This window comes from Gouania willdenowi, chromosome 12, assembly GCF_900634775.1.
Source record: "Gouania willdenowi chromosome 12, fGouWil2.1, whole genome shotgun sequence".
Taxonomy (NCBI): domain Eukaryota; kingdom Metazoa; phylum Chordata; class Actinopteri; order Blenniiformes; family Gobiesocidae; genus Gouania; species Gouania willdenowi.
In genome coordinates, this window is record NC_041055.1 from 11,717,717 (window position 1) to 11,742,643 (window position 24,927).

Here is a 24,927-nt window from a genome sequence, read left to right on the forward strand (position 1 = left end):
ATAGGCGGGATACTGTAATGAAGGAACCTGTGGATGCACGCAATGCCTGTACGAATACTGGCAGATCATAACAAGCAAAAACAATTTAGGTGCAACAGAAAAATGGAGACTTTTAAAGCTAACCTTTGTCTTGAAACTAATGCCTGTAAAATACATATCACAGAAATATGTATTTAAATGTCTCCATTAATACATTTGGTGCTTGATTTGATTTGGTCTGTCTTTTGAGGGAAATTATCATTATGGTATTACTTTTTGCTTTCATTAATTTTCAGTTGACTATAAATTTATAAGGTTGACCAGGTGTACTTTGCCAAAAACAAGCAGCCAGTTGTAACGTATTTCACAAAAAAATGAGACACGTTGTAAAATGTCTCGGTGACTAAGGGCCAAATTTGTAAGATCTCAAATACAGAGCGCAAAATTGTTTGAATACTTAAATACTTGTGTACTTGTCAAATAATGCTGTTAATGCACTATTTTTTTACCTGCTGATTACGATTAAGATTTCAGAAAGAATTCAGAAAGGTATTGATCCTGTACAAAAAGGAGAATGGATGAATGTGAGGAATGAGGCTAGATTTGATAAAGAAAAAGAAGGGAAAAGAAAGGGAATGGAAGAAGGGAGTTATTACACATGCTAGTTGACTGTAAGTGTAAACCTAACATCAGCAGCGGTCTGATAAAAGGTAAGACTTCTGTCAAACCAACCATCCAACAAGTGGAACAGCCCCACAGTTTTCCCATGATGCATTTCAACTTTAAATCCACTGGCAATCAGTGGGCGAATAACAGCACCTGATCACTGGTGATTAGGCCCTGAAATCAATAATAGGAATAATAAATAGGACACTGATGTGAGAAAAAAATGGAAAGGAGTAAATAATCGAGTGCAATCAGTAGAGAGATTTAGACAGTGTCTGAAAATATGAATATACAGTAATCCAGGTCAAAAATAAGCAAACAGAAAGGATAATTTAATAGCGATATCCCCATTTTCTGCGACCAAAGTTCCATAAAACAAATGAAAGGTTTGGGATGTGGGGAGAGGGGTCCGTTAAGGCGGTCCTGATGTCATGAGACAGAAAATCTTGGGAAATAATTGAAAACACAATTAAGGTGATAGAGAAAAAAGATTTGAGTCCTGAAACGGTGGCTGCCCTTCCAACTGGCCCGAGCCGATCTGAAGGTTAAGTGTATTTTACCATCCTAAGACACAGACAGAGGAGCTATCAGTGCTCATGAGGAGCACTGCACCTCAATTAGGAGCCTGAGCAGGAGGTGGGGATGGGAGGGGTTTGGGGGGCCAGAGGAAGTCGAGGGGTACTTCATTAGATCCCATAAACTGACGAGGTATATGGCAAATGAAAGAGAAATAGTCTAGAACATAACAAGCATGCCTTCTCTGAATAATCGCTGCCTAGCAGTTTGTAACAGATCTTTCAAAAATAGAGCACGGCACTCTTTTTAAACCATTTCTGTGACATTGCACAATTTGAATCAGCAATAACATTTGCCAATCTGATGAGCCATGAGGAAAGCAGAAACATGTCAGCCAGGGGGTGTTTTGAGTTATTTACAGATTCTGAAAGTGTGGATTCTAAGCTTTCAAATGGGGGCACACACGCAGATATCAAATAAGTGCGAGCGTTCAAAAACAATTTCAGTTTCGTAGCTTTAAGAATCGCCTTTAATGGATATGCTGATGTGTTTGTGACTCAATGCTATGCAGCGATAAAAACAACAAAGCATTATCAAGTTTAAGCAGCCTTTCTCAAATAGTGGTGCGATGCACATCCACTACTGTAGGGGCAGTGGCGCTCTCGTGTGTGAGTGTACGCTTTATTAAAAACCATAGAGCAGGGTTTTCTAAACTCAATATATATTCTCTTTGCCCTCGAGACAAGGGTAACGCATGCGCTCCGGAGACATTGAACCCACCTCCCTGCTGGGTACATGGGGGCACGTCAGACGGGGTGACGGCCTCTGTCATGCTGGATGAAACAAGTGCTGCAAAATACAATTTGATGAAGCAACTGACAGCAACACAAATTGTTTGTTTATTGCTTATGTACGTTTTGACATGACAAACAACCTGAGTTAGGATTACATTTTTTGACAGAAAATAAATGAGAAGCACTGAGTTAAAAAGATCCTCCACTGTTTTTACAAACTTGGCCTAAAATCTGTAAAATGTACTCATTAGAAGATATATGCTCAATAAAAATGCATCATTTTGTACCATATTTGTTTTATTGCCTCTTATAAATGGGACTACAGTTTAAGACCCCGAATTCCACCATCTTGAAATCACGTGATTGATGATGTCACATTTACTGCCTGTAAACATCTGCTATTAGCAGTCATTTTAGAGCATCTAGGAGGAGAAAACCCCTAGTCGTCCATGAGGCAGATTGATTGCCATTATCCTCACCTTAGACGCCGGTAACGACGTGGGGCAGTTGCAGTTAGTGCGCCTATGGCTTTGCAACTGGTACTTTTCTATTGTATTTTTCTCTTCAAAATGGCTTCATTGTTCTCCCAGACTCCTCCCCCAGTAAGTCCACTATCTCTCCTAATCACCCGTGTTGCATAGCGTCATCACCATCATGTCTCGTATTTATATAGTGCAGCTGAGTGCTGGCTGTGGCTGCAACAATGTGCAGAAAAAAGCTCAAAAATATAGCTTCAGACATGTCAGTAGGAGCTCCAACACAAATTCTTCTGTTTTCTGTAGCAATAAATAAAATTATAAAAAAAAATGGGGAGAAAACTCTAAAACCAGTGCCACTTTAGCAACATTATATTACTTTTTGTCTGAAAAGATGTCAATGTCTCTAAAACTCAATATCTTGACCAGCCATACATATACCCTATTTTGGTGAGCTCAGTTTTGTGCTGCGTTTTGGTTACCCAACGCTGCACTCACTGCAACAAACCTCCCTAACCGAAGAGTGAAGTGTGCACCAAAGAGTGCAGAGTTACGCACCGTTTATTTTGTGCTAGTAAAAATAAATAAATAAAAATTAAAGTTCAGGTACTGTGTAGCATTGCATACCAGTCCACTTTAAGCACTGGTAGCCACATACATGAGAAGGATGGACTTTTTTTCCAGCTTTGTGTTACAGGCCCCAGGAGCAGATTTTCACAGTGATTTAAAGGGGACATATCATGGTTTTAAATCCTTCCTTTTTACATATAAATCATACAGTTGTGGTCTATATAAAGCGGAACTGCAATGCTTGGGTCTGAATTCCTCATTATTATAGCTCCACAGGCCCCTTTTCTACCCCTTTTCTGATGTGCTGAGAGCAACTCGTTTTGGTGCGGTCTCTTTAAATGCAAATGAGACACTCCATACCCCGCCCCCTCTTCAGGTGACACTCGGTTCAACTCCACCCTGCTCGGCCATTTTTGTAGTTTGATAGAAGAGATACGGCTATGTAGAGGCGCATAAACTTTTTATTCAGAGGTTATTTACAAAATGTCAACAACAGAAGACTTGTCCATCCAGCTTTACATGTTTGAGCCAGAGTCGGACCCAGCGGAGCGAGATGAAAATGAAGATGATGAACCTGCAGAACCCTAACAAGTGAGCTAACACAAGCACCGAGCTAACGCTAGCGCCAAGCTAACGTCACGAAATGCATTTTAATACAGTCTTTTCAAAGACAAAAACGGCAAAATGAAATGACTAATGAAAACTTTAGACTTAAATTAAATCACGTAGGCCATATCATCAAGGATCTAAAACGAGCACACAGCGCTAACATATGAAGTCTGAAGACGGTGCAACTGCTAATGCTAACAGAACAATGACAGGGACGTCTTATCATCACACTTTTTAGAGTTATTTACAGCTTACCGAAGTGCTCTGTTCGTCGTCTCCAAAGATAGAAGGAATTGAACCCTCAATCAGACAAAGTCTTTCGGCAAATCCTTCTTTATACTGGCGGAGGTTGCAGAAACAGGCATTCTTGAAGTGCTTCGCGCACACAAAAATGATCTTACCCACAAATGTGGGTACATTTCCGTGAAAAATAAAACTCAACCAGGCACTTTGAAAAGGTTCTGATGCTGGGAGACGGTGTAATGAAGCGTGTGGGTTACTACATCCAACAACCGAACATTTTGACTTATCCTCTCGTAACTTCGGCATCCTTGAGCATGGACTACAAAATAAAAGCGAGAAATAAAAATGGCTGATTGCTCTAAGTGTTGGACCTGAAGTTGATGTACTAATTTGGCAGTTCCGCTGCAAATACTGTGATGTAATAGTTCAAAAAACGTAATAGAGAATAGAAAAATCGAAACAGATTGAAAAATATGAGCGAAACAGAATATAAAGATATCTACGGAGCACCTGAAGAGACTAATTTGATTTTTTCTGTACTTCTAAGCACTCTAAATATACAACAAAATGCATTTAAGGGCTAAAAAAGTGGATTTAGCATGATATGTCCCCTTTAAACTTATTGCTAGAAGGGCCTGAGTAGGCCTGTGCAATGTATCAAGATATGCAATGTATGAACATTTAGATTTTAGGCCAATGATAATATATTGTTATTTTAATGATTATTCTGCATTAAAATGCCAAAATGTTTTCGGACTTGCTGGTTGGACTATACCTCTTTTTAGTGAGTCTCCCTCAAACTCTGCTCCAGATCAATGCCCCACCCCCAGTCACTTAATTGTGCGACACATCGCCAGTGTGAGTGTGTCCTTACTGTGCAGAGGCAAAAATATTATATCTTATATAACTCCTTCAGCTATATGAGTGTTGGAAGCATTGAGACAATGTGGGTTGAAATGGTGCAGTTATTTCTTTGCTGAAACATTATAAATGTACACAAAAATGGCAGGATTTAAATTGTTTATCATCATTGTAAATCTGTCATTGCATCTGAGATCAGAGCAGAGACAGACACACAAATTAGCACAGAGCCCCCAAGGCCTATGCTTTATCTTTGCAACACATTCATACACCTTGACAAAAAGAGGCAGTCGAGCACATACGATATATCCCTGTGACCATTATCACACATGGACACACACATATGAAAGCCCCTTACTGTGAGGGTACTAATGTGTGTGCGTGCGTGAGTGAGTGTACATTAACTGCACTTTTTTGCGGTTTCAGTTTACATCCTCAATCTTCAGTCTCACATATCAAAACAAATCTAAAAATAGAAAAGTGCTTTGCTTTGCTGTAAGAGGCTCAATGTTAATCTTTTAAGCCTTATTTTACACACTCTTCAGCATCCAAAATGTAATTTTATTGACATGTAAGTGAATACATGAGAAATATAGATGAGTAACCTTTATTCAATCCAGCCACTCAACATCATGTCAGTGTTACTCCCAGCCGCCTCACATTGGCTTTATCAGCTCTGTGGGTATTAGGTATGTTATAAAGTTTCACATTTGATTCAGGGCTAAGAACTCATCCTATGTCATTTTAACATTTTTATAGTAAGGATGGCATCTGCAAAGCAATCCATACATTCATCCATTCATTCAAGTGAACTTCACATTAAATCACAATATCTGGTAGAACCCTCCACCTCGCTTCCTCTTTTGCTCTCTGAAAGCCAGCAAAACACATTCCTGTACAATATTAACACTGAAATACAATAATATTCCCATACACCAGCTGGGTCCCTAAGCGTGTAACACAACAGACGCAATCATTTGAAACAATCAGAGTTGCAGCTTGGAGCATTTATCTCTCCATAAGTTCAATCTGTTGTGAAGAGTAATGTGATCTGACCCAAACGACCTCCAGGCTCGGATATTAGATTAGCACGAGAGGCTGGCATTTCAGCTAACAAAATCACAACTATACTAATGACACAGAGGTCAGGAGCAGGCTGACCATTGCCCTGTGACCTCTGTGGCTGTGGACACCTCACAACCAGTAACACAAAATACAAAGGTGAGAAAGGAAAGAAGAAAAATGTACTAATGTCTCTATTATCAGCTAATGTACAGTACTGGCTCTCTTAATTATATGCGTGTATACTATAATTTCTGAGTGACATGGTATATTTGCTCAGGTAGGAACATTACTATTAAAAGCATTCCAAACACATTTGCTTCATATTACGACATCAAACTAGGGTTGCACCAATTGCAATTTTCTAGCTGATTTTTTTTTTTTAAGCCTGACCTGCCGAGTCCGATTTTGGCAGATCACGATTTTATATATTCTTTTAAGAGCATACACCTTGTGAATATTCAAATCCTATTTTATTGTAAACCATTGAACAATACCCACAAAACAATACAAACATGTTGTTTTAACTGCACATGAGGTAGTTATCTCAAATCTACAATATGTACAGTATAATGCGACAAAGCAATAAAACAATGAACATGTATGTGAACTGTCTCATGAAAATAATGATTTTGTAAAATACAATAACTGCTTGGCCACTGCATCAGCTGTCAGCTCTCAATCCTCATCTCCACATAGAGTTAACCTAAATGTAAACAAAAATAATCACTCTCCATGACTATTTTTGTTCATAAATTACTCTAACAACCTTTTTCTAACAATCTGTGGAGGAAAATTTCAGCATCCTGCCTTTACAGTGAAGAAAAATGACTGTGTCAGTCATATCACTGGCCGGTGCGCTAAAAAGACACAGCGCTCTGTCTCCAAATCCGCGCTTCTGATTGGTCAATCCCACACATGGAGGAGCGGGGAGGGGAGGGGCCATTTTTATGAGCACGAATCAGTTTTGCTACAGACATCTTGTAAAATGTGTTGCAAAACTCAAGCAGCGCAGATTCACACGAGAAAAGTAGTTTTGTGCATCTGTAGTGGTAGATTGTAGAAGTTGTAAACGGAGAGTTGTGGTTGTAAACAATCATTTACGCAAGTAATTAAAATACATGTGAATAAATGTTGGATTACAAGTTTGCAGCTGTAACTGTAACTATGTAAATATCAGTCTCTAAATTTTTTCCCATCATTTGTGACATTAAATTTATTTCACGTGTGTGGATTTTTTATACACAAGCTCACATCGCATTCTACAAGCTCTCACATTTTGCAACATATCTACCTTCATAATTAATCCCCAATCACCCAGCTGCAGCCAGCAGTTTCTCTCGGGCAGCAAAGAAAGAATACGTTTTAAGATTTGTTGTGATAAATTTTGTTTCTTCACTCGACTGCACTTTATTCAATCCCAATGAATAATCCTCATCATCAGTCACTTTTCATGTGTACTCAGTTAAACAGCAACATAATCAAAGACATCTTAAACATCCATAACTATTTGTTATAAAATAAAAGATAACAAAACAGTTTAAAACACAAAGTTATTTCACAAACTGAACAAGGGACATAATTTGCAAGAAAAAAGGTCAGATTAATTAGCGGCAGAGATAATGAAAGTGGGTTTTTAGCACAAAGGAGAAACTCTATGACTGAGACAGCAAACAGATTCAATACTGTGGAGGTAAAATAGTGCCATCAATAATCTTAGAGAAATGATACATTTTCTGATACATTTATGATGATTGGTCTCAGAAGAAAGTGAAGAGAAAATGGAGCAGTAGACAATAGAGGAGAGAGAGAGGATAGCGGTCATTTTTGTAATTTGCACAGCACAGAATCATTGCTCGTGGTTAAATTCTCAATAAAGCAAAAAAATTAAACTTCACTAATTCTAGGATCTTTTAAGAAGTTGTCATGTACAATTTGATGTTTTAAATATGGCTATTTGACAGCAGGCTGTGAAAGTCTGCCACAGTTAAACGTTACAGGAAATGTGTGAAAAATAAATGGATTGGAAGGAGACTGTATGGGTGTATAGTGCGTGTGTGCATGTGTGTTTGTGTGTGGCACCTGTACAGCAGGTGTCACTTCCTCGGGAGAAGTGTTTCGCACCTCCATGCATGCGAGTGTGAGATTGACAGTATGTGCACATGACACTAAACAGCTTTTCACACCAAAAATTTTGGCCACATTGTACGTTTTACAAGAAATGATACACAAGATAAATTCAATCTACACAAAAACCAATTCAGATTTTTTGTATTTGCTCAGGCAAATAAAATATTTGATTAAATGTAAAAATAAAAAAACCCACTGATTAGTGTATTTCACTTTTTGATCTAGACTATTTATCTTTTTTTTATTAATGTGAATTTGATGAAATGTCATCAAGCAGCTCTGCAGACAGTTTGAGCAGGGAGAGAGCTAAAACCTGGTGGATTGGCGGCCCCCCAGGACCGGGTTTGAACACTTTTGTTGTAGGGATTGCATATTTTTCTAAAAGGACATTATAATGACCATAAATTAGCTGTGTGATTCAAGTTTCAGACAAGAGCCTGACCAATATAGGATTTTTAGGGCTGACGTCAACACCAATATTGGGGTTTTCAAAAAGCAGATATCCAATGAATCTGCCGATAAGGGATAAGAACATGATACTGTACAGTGTACATTAACAATGAATCTTATAATACCCAAATTATAATCAGGGTAAGTACACCCCTGCCTTCTGCTGACCTACCACTAGGAGGGAAATTTTTTAAAAAAATGCCTGTGGTGCTGAGACAGACTGTATTACACACAATGTTGTGTTTTTACACGCACACGCACACAGTGAGTTTATAAGCTGAAATATGTCACTACAACTACAGGCCCACACAATCGCGATGTGAAGCTCACACACAGCTTTACAGACACCACTCAGGGCCCCGCTCTCCCACCACTCCGTGCCAACAAATAAAGTGATGATACAGGGGTTACAAAAAATCAGAATCAGAAATGGTTTAATGGCCAAGTACAGTTTTTAGGACAGTACAAGGAATATGTCTTGGTAGTCGGTGCGCAAAACAAAAAACAAGAGAAAAAAAAGAACAAAGAAACAAGCCAGAAAAACAAAAAACAAAGAAACAAGAGCTTACCGTTCAACCAATAGCAAAATTCAGTTGTAATAGCTGGCGTTCAACCCTTAGTGGCCAGTATACCGGACATTTTACAGCTAAATATGCAAAATTAATATACTTTGACTAAAATGTGAAGAGTGGGACTAGGATCAATCCACAGCACTACTTCATACCCAAATACATATGTATTCAGCAGAAAAAAGTTGGTTTTGGGTGTATTTACTCTTTAAAGACAAAGAACTAAGAAACTTTAATTAGTAATACTGTCAACATGAGGACACCGTTTACTACTGATACACTTCTCCCAGTGCTGTAACTTAGTAATCAATACTGCCAATTCAAAATAAGCAGGTTATAATGCAGAAAGCACAGCACAGAGCAACAGAATTTTACATAGACAACATTCGACATCAGTCATTAGTCCAATGACATCAGTCATTAGTCCAACCAATTAGCTGGGCTAATGACCGATGTCGAATAATCAGGGATAACTAAAATATACTGTACATTAATTTCGAAACTTGAAAAGCTCATTCAGATTTTTAAAAATATTTCAAAAAATATAATAAATACATTATTGTTTTTTTTTTTTACTTTTCAAAATTTCTCAGCCATCTCGTGAAACCAATATTGTACATTGCATCATATCAGATCGTCAACACAGTCATTTTATTATGAAATAGTACACAGTTCATTTAAAATCCACTACAATCACTGATATTAAGGTATGCAAGCAGTACTCAAAATTTGCAGTTTAAGAACAGTAAATCCTATTACATACACATATATACATTTATACACTAAACTACAAATCAAACTACATATCAGAGCTTATAATTTATTATTTCACGGTATTGTTTTCAACCAAATTTAGCTTGTAAAAATAGAGCCAAATTGAATTAGAAACAAGAAGTCAGCTGTTCCTTTCATTGCACTACCGACATACCAAGATGGCAGTCAGTGACTTAGACTCCATACATTGTAGGGGTGGGAATCGCAGGGTATCAAATAGGGCTGGGAATCGGCAATGTAGAGATGTGAATTGATGTACCGTGATAATAGAAGTAGGAAAAAAGTACCCCAAAAAATAAATCAATATTTAGCGCCACCATATACTGTAAATTTTCTTCGCACATGAAAGGTGGATGATAATCACCATATAAATGTTTTATTCCACCTCCAACACAAAAGTTTGTTCATGAATGCGCTATCCAGTGGTATATCAAATGTCAGTCAGGCCAACACACTAAGATAGATCAGCACATTCACACTCTATTTCACACAAATGAACTTTTAGAAAAATCCATTTACAACATATGCATCAATATCTTTTTTGGACTGGGAGAAAGCCGATTGCAAGAAATATCCAGACAAGCACAGAGAAAACTCACCAAAGAGGATTCCATAGTGTCCCACTCCGAAAACAAACTTTACACTGAGCACCAAGACACCACAACGTGCAATTTAGAATGCTAAGCCTTTTAGATGAATAGTATTTGCCACATTTTAAGGTTTTCCTTTTTCTCCTTACCTGCCGTGATGTCATCGTCAGTCACATCCATTTCCTCTTCAGGAACCTTTGTTTCAATTGGCTGAACCTCAGAGGAGGGTGGTGCTGGAGTGGATGGCTCCGTATTGGTTCCAGCTGAGGACAGGGAAGACAGAAGGTTTTGTTAATAAACTGAGAGGAAATGATAGACAATTGAGGAAGTGTTGTTTGTGTGGTCATCATCAAAGGTTGGCCCTTCCCTGATTACATTGTTAATAAAGGTTTATAGGTTTCTCATTATCTAGATAATGAAGGTAAGCTCATGCACACATGAATGCAGGCGTACATACACACACTGAAGAGAATATGTGTTTTCATTCATCTCTCTCTTATCTCTCTATTGCTAATTAGAAGAGGCTTTCAATTAGATGTCAAGGCCAATAAATTGTATTAGGATAATATATAACAAAGGCGGCACTGATCCACACACACACACGCTTGTAGTGATAAAATAATGTTAACCTTACTGATGTTTTACTAAAAAAACACTAAGCTTTGACAGCTCTGCTCAATTTCACACATGCACTGCTTGTAGACTAATAGCATCTGAATGAAGGCACATCAAATCTTGTCTCCTGTCTTTTAAATCTTGTGAGTCACTGATAAGGGTTTTCCAGATGAGAAAATAAGTAGGCAAATCTGCGTTTAAGAGCTTGGAACTGGTTGCAGATTAACTAATTGTGTTCTCTCTCTTTTTCTCTGTCTCGAACAGGTTTAAGCAAAAAAAACTTAAACTTCAAAGGAAATCATAGTTTCTGTCCTTTTACAGTGAATGAAAGTGTGATGATAACAGTTGTAGTAATTATTGTGTGTGTGTGTGTGTGTGTGCGCGCGCGCGCGCGCGTGCGTGCGTGCGTTGCATTATTTGTATAATCACTCTTTTGACATCCAAGAATTAATACACGAGTATAGGCTAAAAGCTTTACCTCAGCCACATAGGCTAAGGAAATAAGACAAAAGGGGTACGGGATTGCAGAACAAAAAGAGAGGGAAGTTCTGGAACATCAGATGACAGTGGGGGATGGAGGAAAGGGGGCACCCAAGGTCAAGCTTGTCATGTCAGGCATGACACATAGCTCCCAGCATGCCTTGTTAACCTGCTGGACCTTCTTCTTTTCCTTTTCCTTTTCCTCCAGTCTCCTTTGACTTCTGTTTCAAACAAATGTTTGAAAAGAGCACCTTTCTCAAAGCAGAAGGTTGCTCCTTGTTTAACATCACTTCTGTGACAGTATATATTTATCCACACAATATGAAGTTGCTTGGTTTCTTTATATAACCAGAGCATGTTGGGAGCTGTTTTTCTAAAATATTTATTAGTAAAGAAAATAAACATTTGGTCACTGAACTTGACAAACAATGAATGAGGAAAGAATAACTGTAAAAGAGATGAGAAGGTGTTTTTCATGGACTGATCAGAGCAAAGTTACAGGACCTGACAAAGCAGCCACATTAAATTAGGAGGAAAAAACATCACTAGATTTTAAAAAAATAAATTGTTTTTTTTTAAATGAAAAAATGTTTATTTAGTTTTGTACATTATTAAGGTTTGAGCAGCAGACAGAGAAGTCCATCTGCCTCCAATTTAACTTCCTCAAATGTTATTGTGTGTTTCTGTGCACTCACGTCTCCACGTTGAACGAGCAAAACGCTCGTTTAAATAGGGCGGTCTCAACCACACTTTTCGTTGTACGTCCTACCTTTGCTACCAACTTTTCTTTTCATATCTTTTAGCAGTGCTTTTTGTCTTGCTACCTCGCGATTATAGGTGCAATACACATATCTGTATCAAACCATTCGATACAGTGGCATCGGTTCTGTTTGCTATAAATTGAATAATACACAGTTTTATATGTACTTTTGACAATGCGCTCTGAGCTAAAAGCTCAGTGGATCTGCTCTCGACTACTTCGCCTTACTGGGGGTTTCCACTGGATACGTGTCTGCTGCGCCACGGCACCGATCCGGTTTTGCCCCACTGTTCGCCGTCTGGTAATCCACACCTGTTGCGTTTTGAGTACTCTATGGTGCACTCTGGTTGAACGACTGTGACGTCACGAGACAGAGCAGTTCTCACGATTTATATAATCGTGTGACAACACAGTTAAATGTATGTGTCATAAACACAACAATAAATAGATAAACAGGTCAGTGTTCCTAACGAAGGAGAACAAGAAGGTTGGACTCTCTGGATTTGTCATAGCCAACAGAGAAGAGATAAACTGCACCATTAAAACATGAACTAAATCAAAGTTGCTGCAATTTACAGCGTAGTTACAGTATGAGAGGAAACAATGTAGTGAAAGTGAATTTTTTAATACACATTATGATGTTTTGGTGATGTATTTACTTGAAATATAATCTGAAGTGTTTCATTTTGAAAAGTAACCCGATATTTTATTGTAGAATACGTGCTTAATTTCCTGTTTAGCTTCATTTGCTCTGTGCTGATTGATGCGTCGTGCTCCGGTGTCCGCTACAAATTGGCAGAGGGCACCGGACTACTGCAGCTGGGAAGGAGCAGACACGCATCGCAGCGGACCCGGTGGAAATTAACACATAGACTAAAGTGGAAACCTATCAGCTCCGGTGACGCGGCGGTGACGTAACGCAGCAGAGCCGCATCCAGTGGAAATTGGGGGTTAGGCTGCATTGTAAATTCCAGATCCACAAAGCTGCGTTTCCTACATTTATTTAGACCAAACTGCTGAGACAGAAGCTACAGGCTAACCACAAAGCGAGCTGGTTGAAACATGGCTAAAGCCTTAAATACAGTGGTGTGAAAAAGTGTTTGCCCCCTTCGTACTTTTTTGCATGTTTTCCACACTTAAATGTTTCAGATCATTAAACAAATTTAAACATTAGTCAAGTAAAACACAAAATGCAGTTTTTAAATGAAGGATTTTATTATCGAGGAAGAAAAAATCCAAAGCTACATGGCCCTGTGTGGTGAAAGAGTTACGTATGTAACTATGGTTCTATGAATCCTGGATGACCGCCAGAGGCGGTGCTTAAGCACTGGATGTTCCATCTCGCGCATGCGCAGGTCGAGTAATTATATCAACAAAGTCACCTGTGACCCCTGGATGACCCGGAAAGTCTATATCTACCGGTGTCATCAGGTGATCTGTTCCTGTCAAAAACTTCTCGCAAGGACACAAGGATCCTGAGTGACAGGATGCTCTGACGGTCATCCAGGATTCATAGAACCGTAGTTACATACGTAACTCTCGTTCTATTTCATCCTTACTGACCGCCAGAGGCGGTGCTTAAGCACTGGATGACTTATACCAGAAAAGTCACGAAAGAATCCTCACCTACTCGAGGCCTGAAGCTGTGGACAGCGCGACCATTGCCATAGGCTGGACCCCAGCAACGTTCACCCTGTAGAAACGTCCAAAGGTGCATGATGAGGACCAGGTAGCTGCAGCACAGATGTCCTGCAGGGGGACGCCCCTCAAAGCGGCCCATGACGCGGCCATGCCTCTAGTAGAATGGCACTTTATGCCCTGAGGCACCGGGATGTTCAGTGCACTATAGGCATACTGAATGACCTCCACTACCCAGTGAGAGAGTCTCTGTTTAGAAAGTGCGGTCCCCCTTCTACAGCCTCCATGGCAGACGAAAAGGCAGTCTGTCGTTTGTAGGCTAGCTGTCGCCTTCATGTAAGCACCCGCACGGGGCACAACAGTGTTGATGGCTCGCCATTCCCCCCAGAGGAGCCCGGAGGACTGAAGGCAGCCAACTCGATAGGCTGGTTCTCATGATGAGGGGGCAACCGCTTGGGCAAAAATGAAGGATTTGGCCTGAGACTCACCCCAGAGCCATCAGCCTTCCAGCGAAGACATGCCTGGCTCACTGACGGCGCATGCAGCTTCCCCACACGTTTTGCCGTTGCCACAGCAAGAAGAAAGGCCGTCTTGAGGGACAGCCACTTCAAATCAGTGTGTCCCAGAGGCTCAAAGGGTGGCTGGGAAAGGGACTGAAGGACAACTTGCAAGTCCCATGATCGCGACCCATAGATCCGACATGGTCTGAGTCTCTGAGTCCCTTTGAAAAACTGCTTGACCAGATAATGTGATCCCACTGTCTGGCCATCCACCTTTGTATGATTGGCCAAGATAGCAGCCACATACACCCTGAGGGTGGAAGTAGTCCTGTTTTTGTCAAAAACTGACTGCAGGAAACGCAGTATTGCCACCACTGAACATGTCCCCGGCACCTCACTGTGAGAGTGACACCACTCCACAAATAGCCTCCACCTGTTAGCGTAAAGCGCCCTGGAGGATGGTGCTCGACAGTTTAAAATTGTGTGGGCAACCGCCCTATCGCAGGACGCCAAAAGCGGGTCCAAGACTATAGGGGCCACAAGGACAGCCTCAGACGATCCGGACTCGAGTGCCATATGCGGCCGTTGACTTGAGACAGGAGGTCTTTCCTCTCCGGAAGACGCCACAGTGACCCCCGCAGGAGTTTGAGCAACAGCGGGAACCATGGTCTTCCTGGCTAGCATGGGGCAACCAGAAGCAGGCGGAGACCACCCTGCTGGGCCCTGTGAAGCGTTGCTGGTATGAGGGGGAGTGGAGGAAATGCATAAAGTAGGCCGTCTGGCCATGTATGCGCCAAGAAGTCCCACCCGAGGGGGCTGGTCTCTTCTCTCAGAGAAAACCAGAGAGGGCAGTGAGTCGTTGCCTCTGAGGCAAAGAGGTCCACTGCTGCTCTGCCAAACGTGGCCCATATCACAGCCACCACCTCTGGGTGAAGTCTCCACTCCCCGGATGGAGGCTTCTGACGGGAGAGGAGATCCGCGGCAGTGTTCCCGAGACCAGGAACATGCATTGCCGGAGGCTCAGGAAGTTAGGGTAAGCCCACGTGTGGAGCCGGTGTGCCACCCACAGACACATCAGAGATCTGGTGCCGCCCTGGTGGTTGATGTGGTACACAGCTGAGGTATTGTCTGACCGGATGAGAACATGCATCCCGGTGGGAGGCTACCCTCCCCATGGGTACACCCGACATTAAGTATTCCCTCCTCCAGGGTCGGAGGGTAAGGAGACACTGGGCAGACACCTTGGCCACCTTGTGCCAGTGGCAGCTGGGGTCTAAATGCAGGCTGTTCATCCACACCTGAAACGGGCGCAGTGTTAGAAGCCCCAGTGGGAGCCTGGCGCAAACTGCTGCCTCGCTTGGCCAGCCTGCACGCTACGCTCCAAGGCCTGCAATGCCGCTGGGCTAAAGGTCCGGCCCGGCACAACCGGAAGAGAACGCAATGTTCTGCGACATGGCTCGGATAGAGGGGACTGTGCCAGCCAGACCTGGCGACGAGTCAGCGTTATAGTCAACATTAGCCTACCCAGCTCCCTGGTCATAAATGCAAATGTCTGCGATGAGGCATCGCTGAGGGACTGAGCTGCAGGCTCCCCCTGGAATCCTGCAAGGTACTCAAACAAAGCCGGTACCAGGTGTGACAGAGAATTACCTAACCGTCCCATTCATACTGCAGTGGCAGTCTCAACTGGAGCTAGCTGTTCCAAGCCATAGCTGCATCATGCATGGCTGCCAGAGCCCTGCCATCGCTTGTATGATGGGAGAAAACCCTCGAGTCAGGCCAGCTTAGGTGGTCAATGCCCAGGCAAGCAGGACACTGATCGTGACCGTCCTCTGCCTGAAGGGGGGCCATGCAGGAGACACACAAATGGCAGTCCATTCTTCTCCAATTCTTACTTAATATTAATCAATATTATTAATTTTATTAATAATATTATATAGTAATAATCACACAAATTATTATTATATGAATAATAATTACACAAATTATTATTATATGAATAACAACTATACAAATTATTATTATATGAAAAATAATTATTATGATAATTATATTAATTATATACAAATAATAATTAAATTAATAATTGTTATATTGATAACTGCCGAACTGCAGCGGCTTCAATAAAGGAACTTCACTCAGGCCAGCGAGCGCACCGGCCTGGAGTGATCAAACTGTGCTCCCAGTAAATCTAACTGGAGCAACACCACAAAACGCAGCATGCACACTGAGACAGCGGTGAAGTAGACCAAAAGATCCTCAAAAGCTATCGAGATCATGCCAAGATCCAAAGACATTCAGGACCAAATGAGAAGAAAAGTAATTGAAATCTACCAGTCTGGAAAAAGTTATAAAGCCATTTCTAAAGCTTTGGGACTCCAATGAACCACAGTCAGAGCCATTATCCAAAAATGGAAAAAACACGAAACAGTGGTGAACTTTCCCAGGAGTTGTCGGTGGACCAAAGTTACCCCAAGAGCGTCGCAACGACTCATCCAAGAGGTGACAAAAGACCCCATAACATCTAGCAAAAAGAACATTAACGCTCATCTCATTTTTCTAGAAAACATCTTGATGATCCCAAAGACTTTTGGGAAAATATTCTGTGGACAGACGAGACAAAAGTTGAACTTTTTGGAAGGTCTGTGTCCCATTGCATCTGGCATAAAAGTAACACCGCAATTCAGAAAGGGAACATCCTACCAACAGTAAAATATGGTGGTGACAGTGTGATGGTCTGGGGCTGTTTTTTGCTTCAGGACCTGGAAGACTTGCTCTGGAAGCATGAATTCTGCTGTATACCAAAAAAATCCTCAAGGAAAATGTCCGGCCATTTGGTCGTGACCTCAAGCTGAAAAAAACTTGGGTTCTACAGCAGGACAATGATCCAAAACACACCAGCAAGTCCACCTCTGAATGGCTGAAGAAAAACAAAATTAAGACTTGGGCGTGGCCTAGTCAAAGTCCTGACCTCAGTCCTATTGAGATGCTGTGGCATGACCTTAAAAAGGTGGTAAATGCTTGAAAACTGTCCAATGTGGCTGAATTACAACAATTCTGCAAAAATGAGTCGGCCAAAATTCCTTCACATCATTGTAAGGCTCATTGCAAGTTATTGCAAACACTTGATTGCAGTAGTTTCTGCTAAGGGTGGCCCAACCAGTTATTAAGTTTAGAGGGCAAACACTTTTTCCACACAGGGCCATGTAGCTTTGAATTTTTTAATTAATAAAACCCTTAATTTAAAAACTGCATTATGTGTTTACTAGTGTTATCTTTGACTAATGTTTAAATTTGTTTGATGATCTGAAACATTTAAGTGTGGAAAACATGCAAAAAAGTAAAAAATCAGGAAGGAGGAAAACACTTTTTCACACCACTGTATACCTGAAATCAAAGATCATCCTTCAGATTCGGCGTTCGTACTGCAACTCCCTCAGATAATCCTCTGAATGAGGAATAGCGAAAGCTGTGGGGGCAGGCCTGCGCCTGAAGAAGGCGCTTGCAGATGCTGCCTCTGCCTGCTGTGGGACAACTGTGTGCAGCCGCTGTAGAGCCAGGCGCATGACAGCGCGCATGGAGTTGTCTTCCACCTCGGCCCCCGAACTGTGATCCGAGGAGTGGGAGCCCTGCTCAGACACCTGGGATCCGACATCCAAATTCTCCCCATAATCACAGAAATGGCTAGCCGAAGCAGCCAAAGAGAGTGTATCCTCCTCGGGCAACAGCGTTGGCATTGGGGGAGAGAGTGCCGCATCAGCCACCAGGGGAATAACCGGCTGGCTGTCGGCCAGCAGGGATCTCATCTGAGCCAATTCAGCAGACAGCTGCTCAACTTTAGATGATAACCCACTGTGGTCAGACTTCGTTCTCTTCCTGGAGGGGGCAGCTGCCGCAGCCACTGCCCGCCTCTTGGAGCGTGTCTGACGGGTCTGAGGTGGCTGGCCTGGGGGGAGGTCGACTACGGCAACTGAGCCTTCCACCCCCGCCAACCTGGCAACCCTGGCCGCCCGAGGCAAGTAGCTGCAGTTCATGCAGGGATTGCCTGACAGCGCCTCACCCAGGTGCTCAGGGCCAAGGCATGTGGGGCATAGGTCGTGGCCATCTTCTGGCTGTAAAGAAACCCCACAAGATGTGCAAATATGTGAGCCATCCATCGTAGCTTAACTGAGAAGTCACTGATTTCAACACAGGTATTCAACAAAGGGAGGGGGCGCGCACGCCGCCTTTCTGGTACCACCCTGCACTCCTCGGCTTAGCTTGAGCGCGGACGCCGTAGGTTGGGCGAGTATAGGGACCGTATACTGGGGAAGGGAGCGCGCACGCTGCCTGCACAGTAGAGGCCCAATATACTAAATAAAAAAACAACCACTGCACTGTGGTCCTCACCCAGACTGGGCTCTTTTAACAGAAGATGACACTAGCTTAGCCGGTGATGCTAATGTAAACAAATCCACGCTGGGCTCCGGGCGTGCGCACACAACCCACCAGCAAACAAATAAAGTCGGCTAACTTAAATTTCGGGAGTAGGCTGCTCAAATGCAGCCTTCACCGACCATCTCTTTCATTTTTTATAAAGACAACCGTTGATCTGCCGAATAAGCGGCTACTTACCTTGTCAGCGTGTGTCGTCGGGACCAAACACAAACCATATGCTGGGGGGGAGGCGGCGCTAACGCGGCCTGTGCCAACAGAGGTTGCTAATGGGTGAAGCTACCGCTACCCAAACACTCACCGTCGCAGCTCCTGGAGGGCGAATGCACGCTGCTCCGACCTACCACAGTCACGGAGCTACTAGCGACGGCAGCTGTATGCACGGTATTCCAGTAACTGCGCGCGAGAAGAAAAAAAGGAAAGTACCCTCGAGTGACACCGGAAGATATAAACTTCCTCTGGGTCATCCAGGGGTCACTGGTGACATTGTTGGTATACATACTCGCACTGCGCATGCGCGAAGGGGAATATTCAGTGCTTAAAGCACCGCCTCTGGCGGTCAGCAGGGATGAAATAGAACTACCTTTATACAGAAGTCTTTATGTTTTGGAGTTACCACACATCTGACAAATTTTTCAGCTGTAGTTTTAAAATTTGTTTAGTAGGATTTTGGTCAAAGATTCGATGTTGACCTTTTTCAATTTTATTGCAGGTTAATACATAAAACAATGAAGTTATCCTACTCTTGAATGTCTCTTTTTCACAATACATTCTGAAAACAATGATTTCGTCTAAACTTTGTATATTTATGCTGCCTGTTTAAACATGTTTTTGTCATTTTGTCTTAATAAAACTGCCTTTTTGGAGGTAAAAATTAAAAATAAATGGTTTAACTTATTACAGTTAAAGGCAACATGACTGTCTAATGATTATGAAAACAGGTTTCAGAGCAACAATAAAATCTATATTTCCAATGGCATCTAAAAATAATTACCAGATTGTCAAGAAATAAAACATCTACTTTATCTGAGGCTAAAGAGATCATATATTCATCGACCTCTATATGAGAACCTTTATAGCAACATTTTAGCTTTCGACAATACAACACTGTTCAAATGTTGCTCTCACAAGAATGGCCACACCGTGTCCCAACACTACTTTTATACGAGATGACATCCTTTGGTTTTCATAAAGGCTGGGACCAAAGGGGAGAGACAAATACTCATCACCTCTAAAGCAACACAAAAAACATGACCAACTTACTTAAATGAAAATGGCATTACAAATTGGTCCCACAAATGAGTGGGTGTGATCACAATTGGACATTAAATACACGTTAATTTTTTTAAATGCATTTTAATTAGGACTAAAAGTGAAAGTAACATTGCTTCCAGGTATACAACACTTGAAATATGTTTTACTATAGCACTGCAAGACAACTGGGATATAAAATTCACAACTTGGACTTTTGAATAAAAATGTAATGAAATGGGTTTAGTGCTACTATCCCAGGGATTCAAATACACCGCTGAATTTCCTGCAATATTACCAGATTTCCAGGACCAGCAGGAGTCATCTTACTGCCAATTCCTTCCCTGCTGTACAGAGATCAAATTCAATGACCCGTTAACCTCACCCTACCTCTTTCTCTCTCTACAGTTCCTTCCCCCATCCCTTGAGGTCATCGGTCCATCACTGCCCCAACACCTCCCTTTGCTGTGGTACCACAGCGGTAACACAACACTGACCAGTGCCCGTTTCCACAGCAACGGTTCCCCTGAGGAACCTCCCACCCCCACCTAGCATCCTCAGCAACCACGGGGCGACTGCAGAGCATCAACACAGCATTGTAAAAGTCTGATTCTAGTAAAAAAAATTAAAGCTGATTTTCCCTTCTTTCTATCAGCATGTTTAACTATAGGCAGGTGGACTGGCATTACATAACACGAGACAAACCAAGGGAAATAGGATGTAGAACAAAAGAAGAGACATAACTGTTTTGTAAATGAGGGGCTCATTTCATAAAGCTTGAAAAATATTAACATAACATTGTTCAAAATGCATATTCATTTATTATTATTATAATTAATTAACCAGGTTAATTATTGAGAACCAGGCCAAGTGGCAGGTTGTCGTTGCACCAATACCCCCATCATTATCGTTAGTTATAATTATTATTATTAATAATAATAATAATAATAATAATAATATTATTATCATACTGTAAATAATTTCAGATAATATGAGACTTTCCTCACATCATTGGCCAAATGTTTGGGTTCTAAGTTTGGTCATCCTATTTGACAGGTCTTAAACAGTAGTTCAGACACGGTACCAAGGGGGTGATGTTGCAAGGAATCTGAACCGAGTAACATTGATCGGAGGATTTATGGTGTATTTTGACTAATTCAAATATATTCTATAATTAATGGTTAAATAATAAAATCCCATAACATGTAAATTATTATAAATCCATTTTTCCATGCATTTGTCACATTAGAACAAGAAAATTGTATTATAGTAGTAGTATTTATTGTCAGGATTTACTTTTCTTTTATATCTACCAGTCCAAATGTTGCAGCAAGAGAACAGCAGGAGAGAGTATATTTCATCAGTACTTCTTTACATATCAGTGTGAGATACTTACGGGAGCTGACTGTGTCCACATACTGAGGTAAGTAGGGAGCCCACAAGTCAATTGCGTCTTTGCGCCCAGATTGGCCGATCCTTCTCAGCTCAGCCAAAAGAAGAGCTTGTGCTGCTTCTCGTACCTAAGAGTAATTCAGATTTTGCAAAGAAATGCCTAATCAGCCTTCAAGAAACCTGGTTCTTACAATGCAAGCATCATTTCTAATTCAACATGAAAATACATTGTTTTATTTTTATTTATTTTTCTAAAAAGCCCAAAAATAAACTTAATTTCCTTGAGGTTTTGGGTATGACCTTATATTTTGTTGCAATTTCACTTAAAGCTCGTACGTCAAACTGAATTGAGCTTATGTGGTGTTTTTTCAAATGCTCTGGGACTGCAGAGATTATGTAAGTAATCTGTTACTTTAATCAATATAGCATTTATTTTAGGAAACACCCGAGAGGAACATTTTGGATTATGACCAAAGCCACTTTGAAAAGGGCTTGTACATGCTTAACTTTATGTCAACATGTTAGGGAGAATAATCTCAATAAGACATCTAGTTTTATTATTCCCTGGTTAGTATTAAAGTGACAGCAATGAGCATATACCTCCAGACAGCGGTCCTGCCACCTTCTTGCAAGCATTTCCAGCAGCGGTGGTCTAAATTTATCCAAGCCAAGGAGGTCAGGGAGCATCACACAGTGCATGGCAGCAAGCTGGCTCCATCCTTATTTGCGCACGCACACGCACGCACACGCACACACACACACACACAAACAAACAAACGATTTAAATCAGAAAAGACAGGTCTAACAAAACACTTCTGGGTGCCTCTCTCACGGGCTTTTACAAATTCTACAGATGTCACATAAAAGCTTTACCTTCTTGTAAAAGCATTGAAAATGGCTAACATTTTTTCACACTACACATACACACTATAGACTTAAGTTGAATAACAAAATAAAAAGTGAAAAATATATTTAAAGGTCAAGACAATATTTACTAGATTGAACTTCTTATATTGACAGTAAATCTATTATGACCTTAATTTTATTTCATACATACAAGAATCTGATTTACAATTTACCCTTGCATAAAAACTGAGATATTACTAAATATCTGAACATAATACAGATTATTTGGCATCCTACCAGATAATAATCAGTATTATGCTGATTATTGAAAAGCGTGAAATCAGTATTGTGTTTACACTTGGAAACACAAATATTGTCCTGATCAGCCTCAGCTGAATGAAAACCATACTTTTCTAATCCAGACCAAATCCATTAGAAGTAAGCAGAGGTTTTCGCATGAGAAAAAACATTTTAACACAACATTAAACACACACTCCATTCCCATATATTAGGTAAATATATGGCTTGCAGTAGAAGTCTGTGTGAATGATGGATATCCAATGACCTTCACGCAGGAAAGAAATTTAATCCAAATTTCTTTGCTGAGCACATCTTGTACACTTACCTCTGATAGTGGAAAAAAGAAAACTCAGAGCGTTAGATCATGACTTACAGTCTAACTCTATCAAGGGGCTACTGATTTGATACTTTTGAAGATTAAGTTTTCACATACACAAGCACAAACAGAGGGTAACGGGAGTTGAGTTGATGCTCTTCTAATCGTACCAAGACAGCTTGACTCTGAGTGGAATAGAAAACATTGTTTATTTTCTATCACAACTGCTTACCAACACAAAGTGGGTGTCATGATGACAACAGGGACTGCATTTTTCTGTGGCTTAAATAAGATATAGCAATGAACGACATAAAGGTAATCATGTGGCTTCTTCTAGGTATATAGCATTCAAAGTATAGGGACAGTGAATATAAAAGGCCAGTGACAGCTGATAAGCATGTAATATGCTGAAGTTATGGTTGGTTGAAAAGGAGTTTCGACAAGTCACATCTTCTGCATCAGCAAATTTGAAACCCAGACGTGGAGGTAAAACCACTCAAACCAAAGAGAGCTAAGCCAAGTTGGGAAAAACACCTTTTCTATCTATATTGTATTGGGAGCAACCTGACCAATATTCTGACATTTAATTAGGATTAGCGAAACAGCGTTTCCACTACATATCATATCTAGAATAATCCATCAGCCTCAGATTAAAACAAAGACATCACTAAATTGCAGAAACCTCAAACTGAAAGAGAATCCAATGCAATATTTATTCATTACACTACCTTCATCTCACTGAGCCTTCAATATGTTTTATGTGTATCTCATATTAAATATAAAACCAGGTTGTTACAGAAGAATTTCTTTTAGCAATTTAATATTTTTAACTCCACTGTGTCCCAAAGTTACAATAAGGACCAAATCAAGACTAAAATGATAACCACTCAAATCACTTTAAACATGAGAATCCAGCGTGTGTATTTTAGTATTCTGATGTACTAGGATACGGTATAGGGTGTACCATCCTTGCACTGAATAATCTTAGAAAAGCTTCAGCTTTCCTATTATCTTGTACAACACTAGCATCTATCAAACAGTTCATAAAATAAACGTAAGCATTAAGAATTTGCTTATCCATTTAATAAAATTCACTGACTAGGTATTTCTTATGTTCCTGACCATGAGCCCTTTTATCTACTTTCCTTCTTTTAGCCCATTGAAGTAAACCTGACTGCAGATCAGGAACACCCCAAAAAGAGCGTCCGTTTGGAAGAAATTCTCTGAGCCACTAATAATACAGTTTGGCCTTTACCAGCTTTGCTCAATTTCCTTTGTTTACTGATTTTTCTAATATTGCTCTCAATAATTATCGGTTATTTTCAATTTAATGGATGGATTTCAAATAAATTGATGAACTTTTCATAAAATTCTATTTGGCTTTTTCAACTTGAACAAACAGCATTAAATGAACTGGGCATCGGTAGGACAAAGATTTGGTGTTGTGGGATCCCTGTGTGCATTCTTGTTTCTCCAAGTCACTTCTGACCACATTTCTTGAAATCTCAAAACATTTTAAAGCTTTAAAGTTTATAGGAGCATTAATAGAATTAAAATAAATATTCCATAATGCTACAGAATTGCTTTATTGGTAGAAAGTATTTGGAAAGTGTTTGCTATCCCTTTGTATGGGTTTTTTTTTTGTTTTATTTTCTGGTGGATTGTAATTTATTTAGTGTTCTCTCTTCAGTGCTATGCAGGTGGAAATAGCAAGCATGCAAACAGTTAGCACACAAACAGTAAAACATAAAAAAACATGTTCTAGACAAGGAGGTCGGCAACTTGCACCTTTTAGCAACTCCTCTGTGGCTCTTTGAAGCTTTTACTCAAAAACTGATACAATACTACGTACATTGGTATCATTATAGTGTTAGGGTTAGTATATTTTTGCTTTATCATCTTTGAAAGCTGGTGGTATTAAGCATTTTGTCTTTAGCACAAACATGATTAATACATTATGCATTTATGTAACAGCTTTTTTGGTATATCTGTTACTCAGCAGTATTACGTACACAGGCCAAATATTTTTCACAGCCAACAAATTGGCTCTCTAATCAGTTGAGGTTGCAGACCTCTGCATTTAACAGACATACAAACAGCAGACAG

General features: G+C 40.6%; 1 protein-coding gene across 3 annotated transcripts in view; it reads right to left on the bottom strand.

Annotated features, from left to right (window-relative positions):
- wdr7 (WD repeat domain 7) overlaps positions 1-24,927 on the bottom strand; it is a 139,406-nt gene that overhangs the window by 27,981 nt on the left and 86,498 nt on the right. For all 3 annotated transcript variants that reach the window (XM_028463195.1, XM_028463194.1, XM_028463197.1), the window contains 3 exons: positions 21,960-22,078; positions 21,364-21,487; positions 10,439-10,552 (listed from right to left, as the gene is read on the bottom strand). In XM_028463195.1, the coding sequence (XP_028318996.1) occupies positions 10,439-10,552; positions 21,364-21,487; positions 21,960-22,078 (357 nt within the window). The remainder of the gene's footprint in view (positions 1-10,438; positions 10,553-21,363; positions 21,488-21,959; positions 22,079-24,927) is intronic.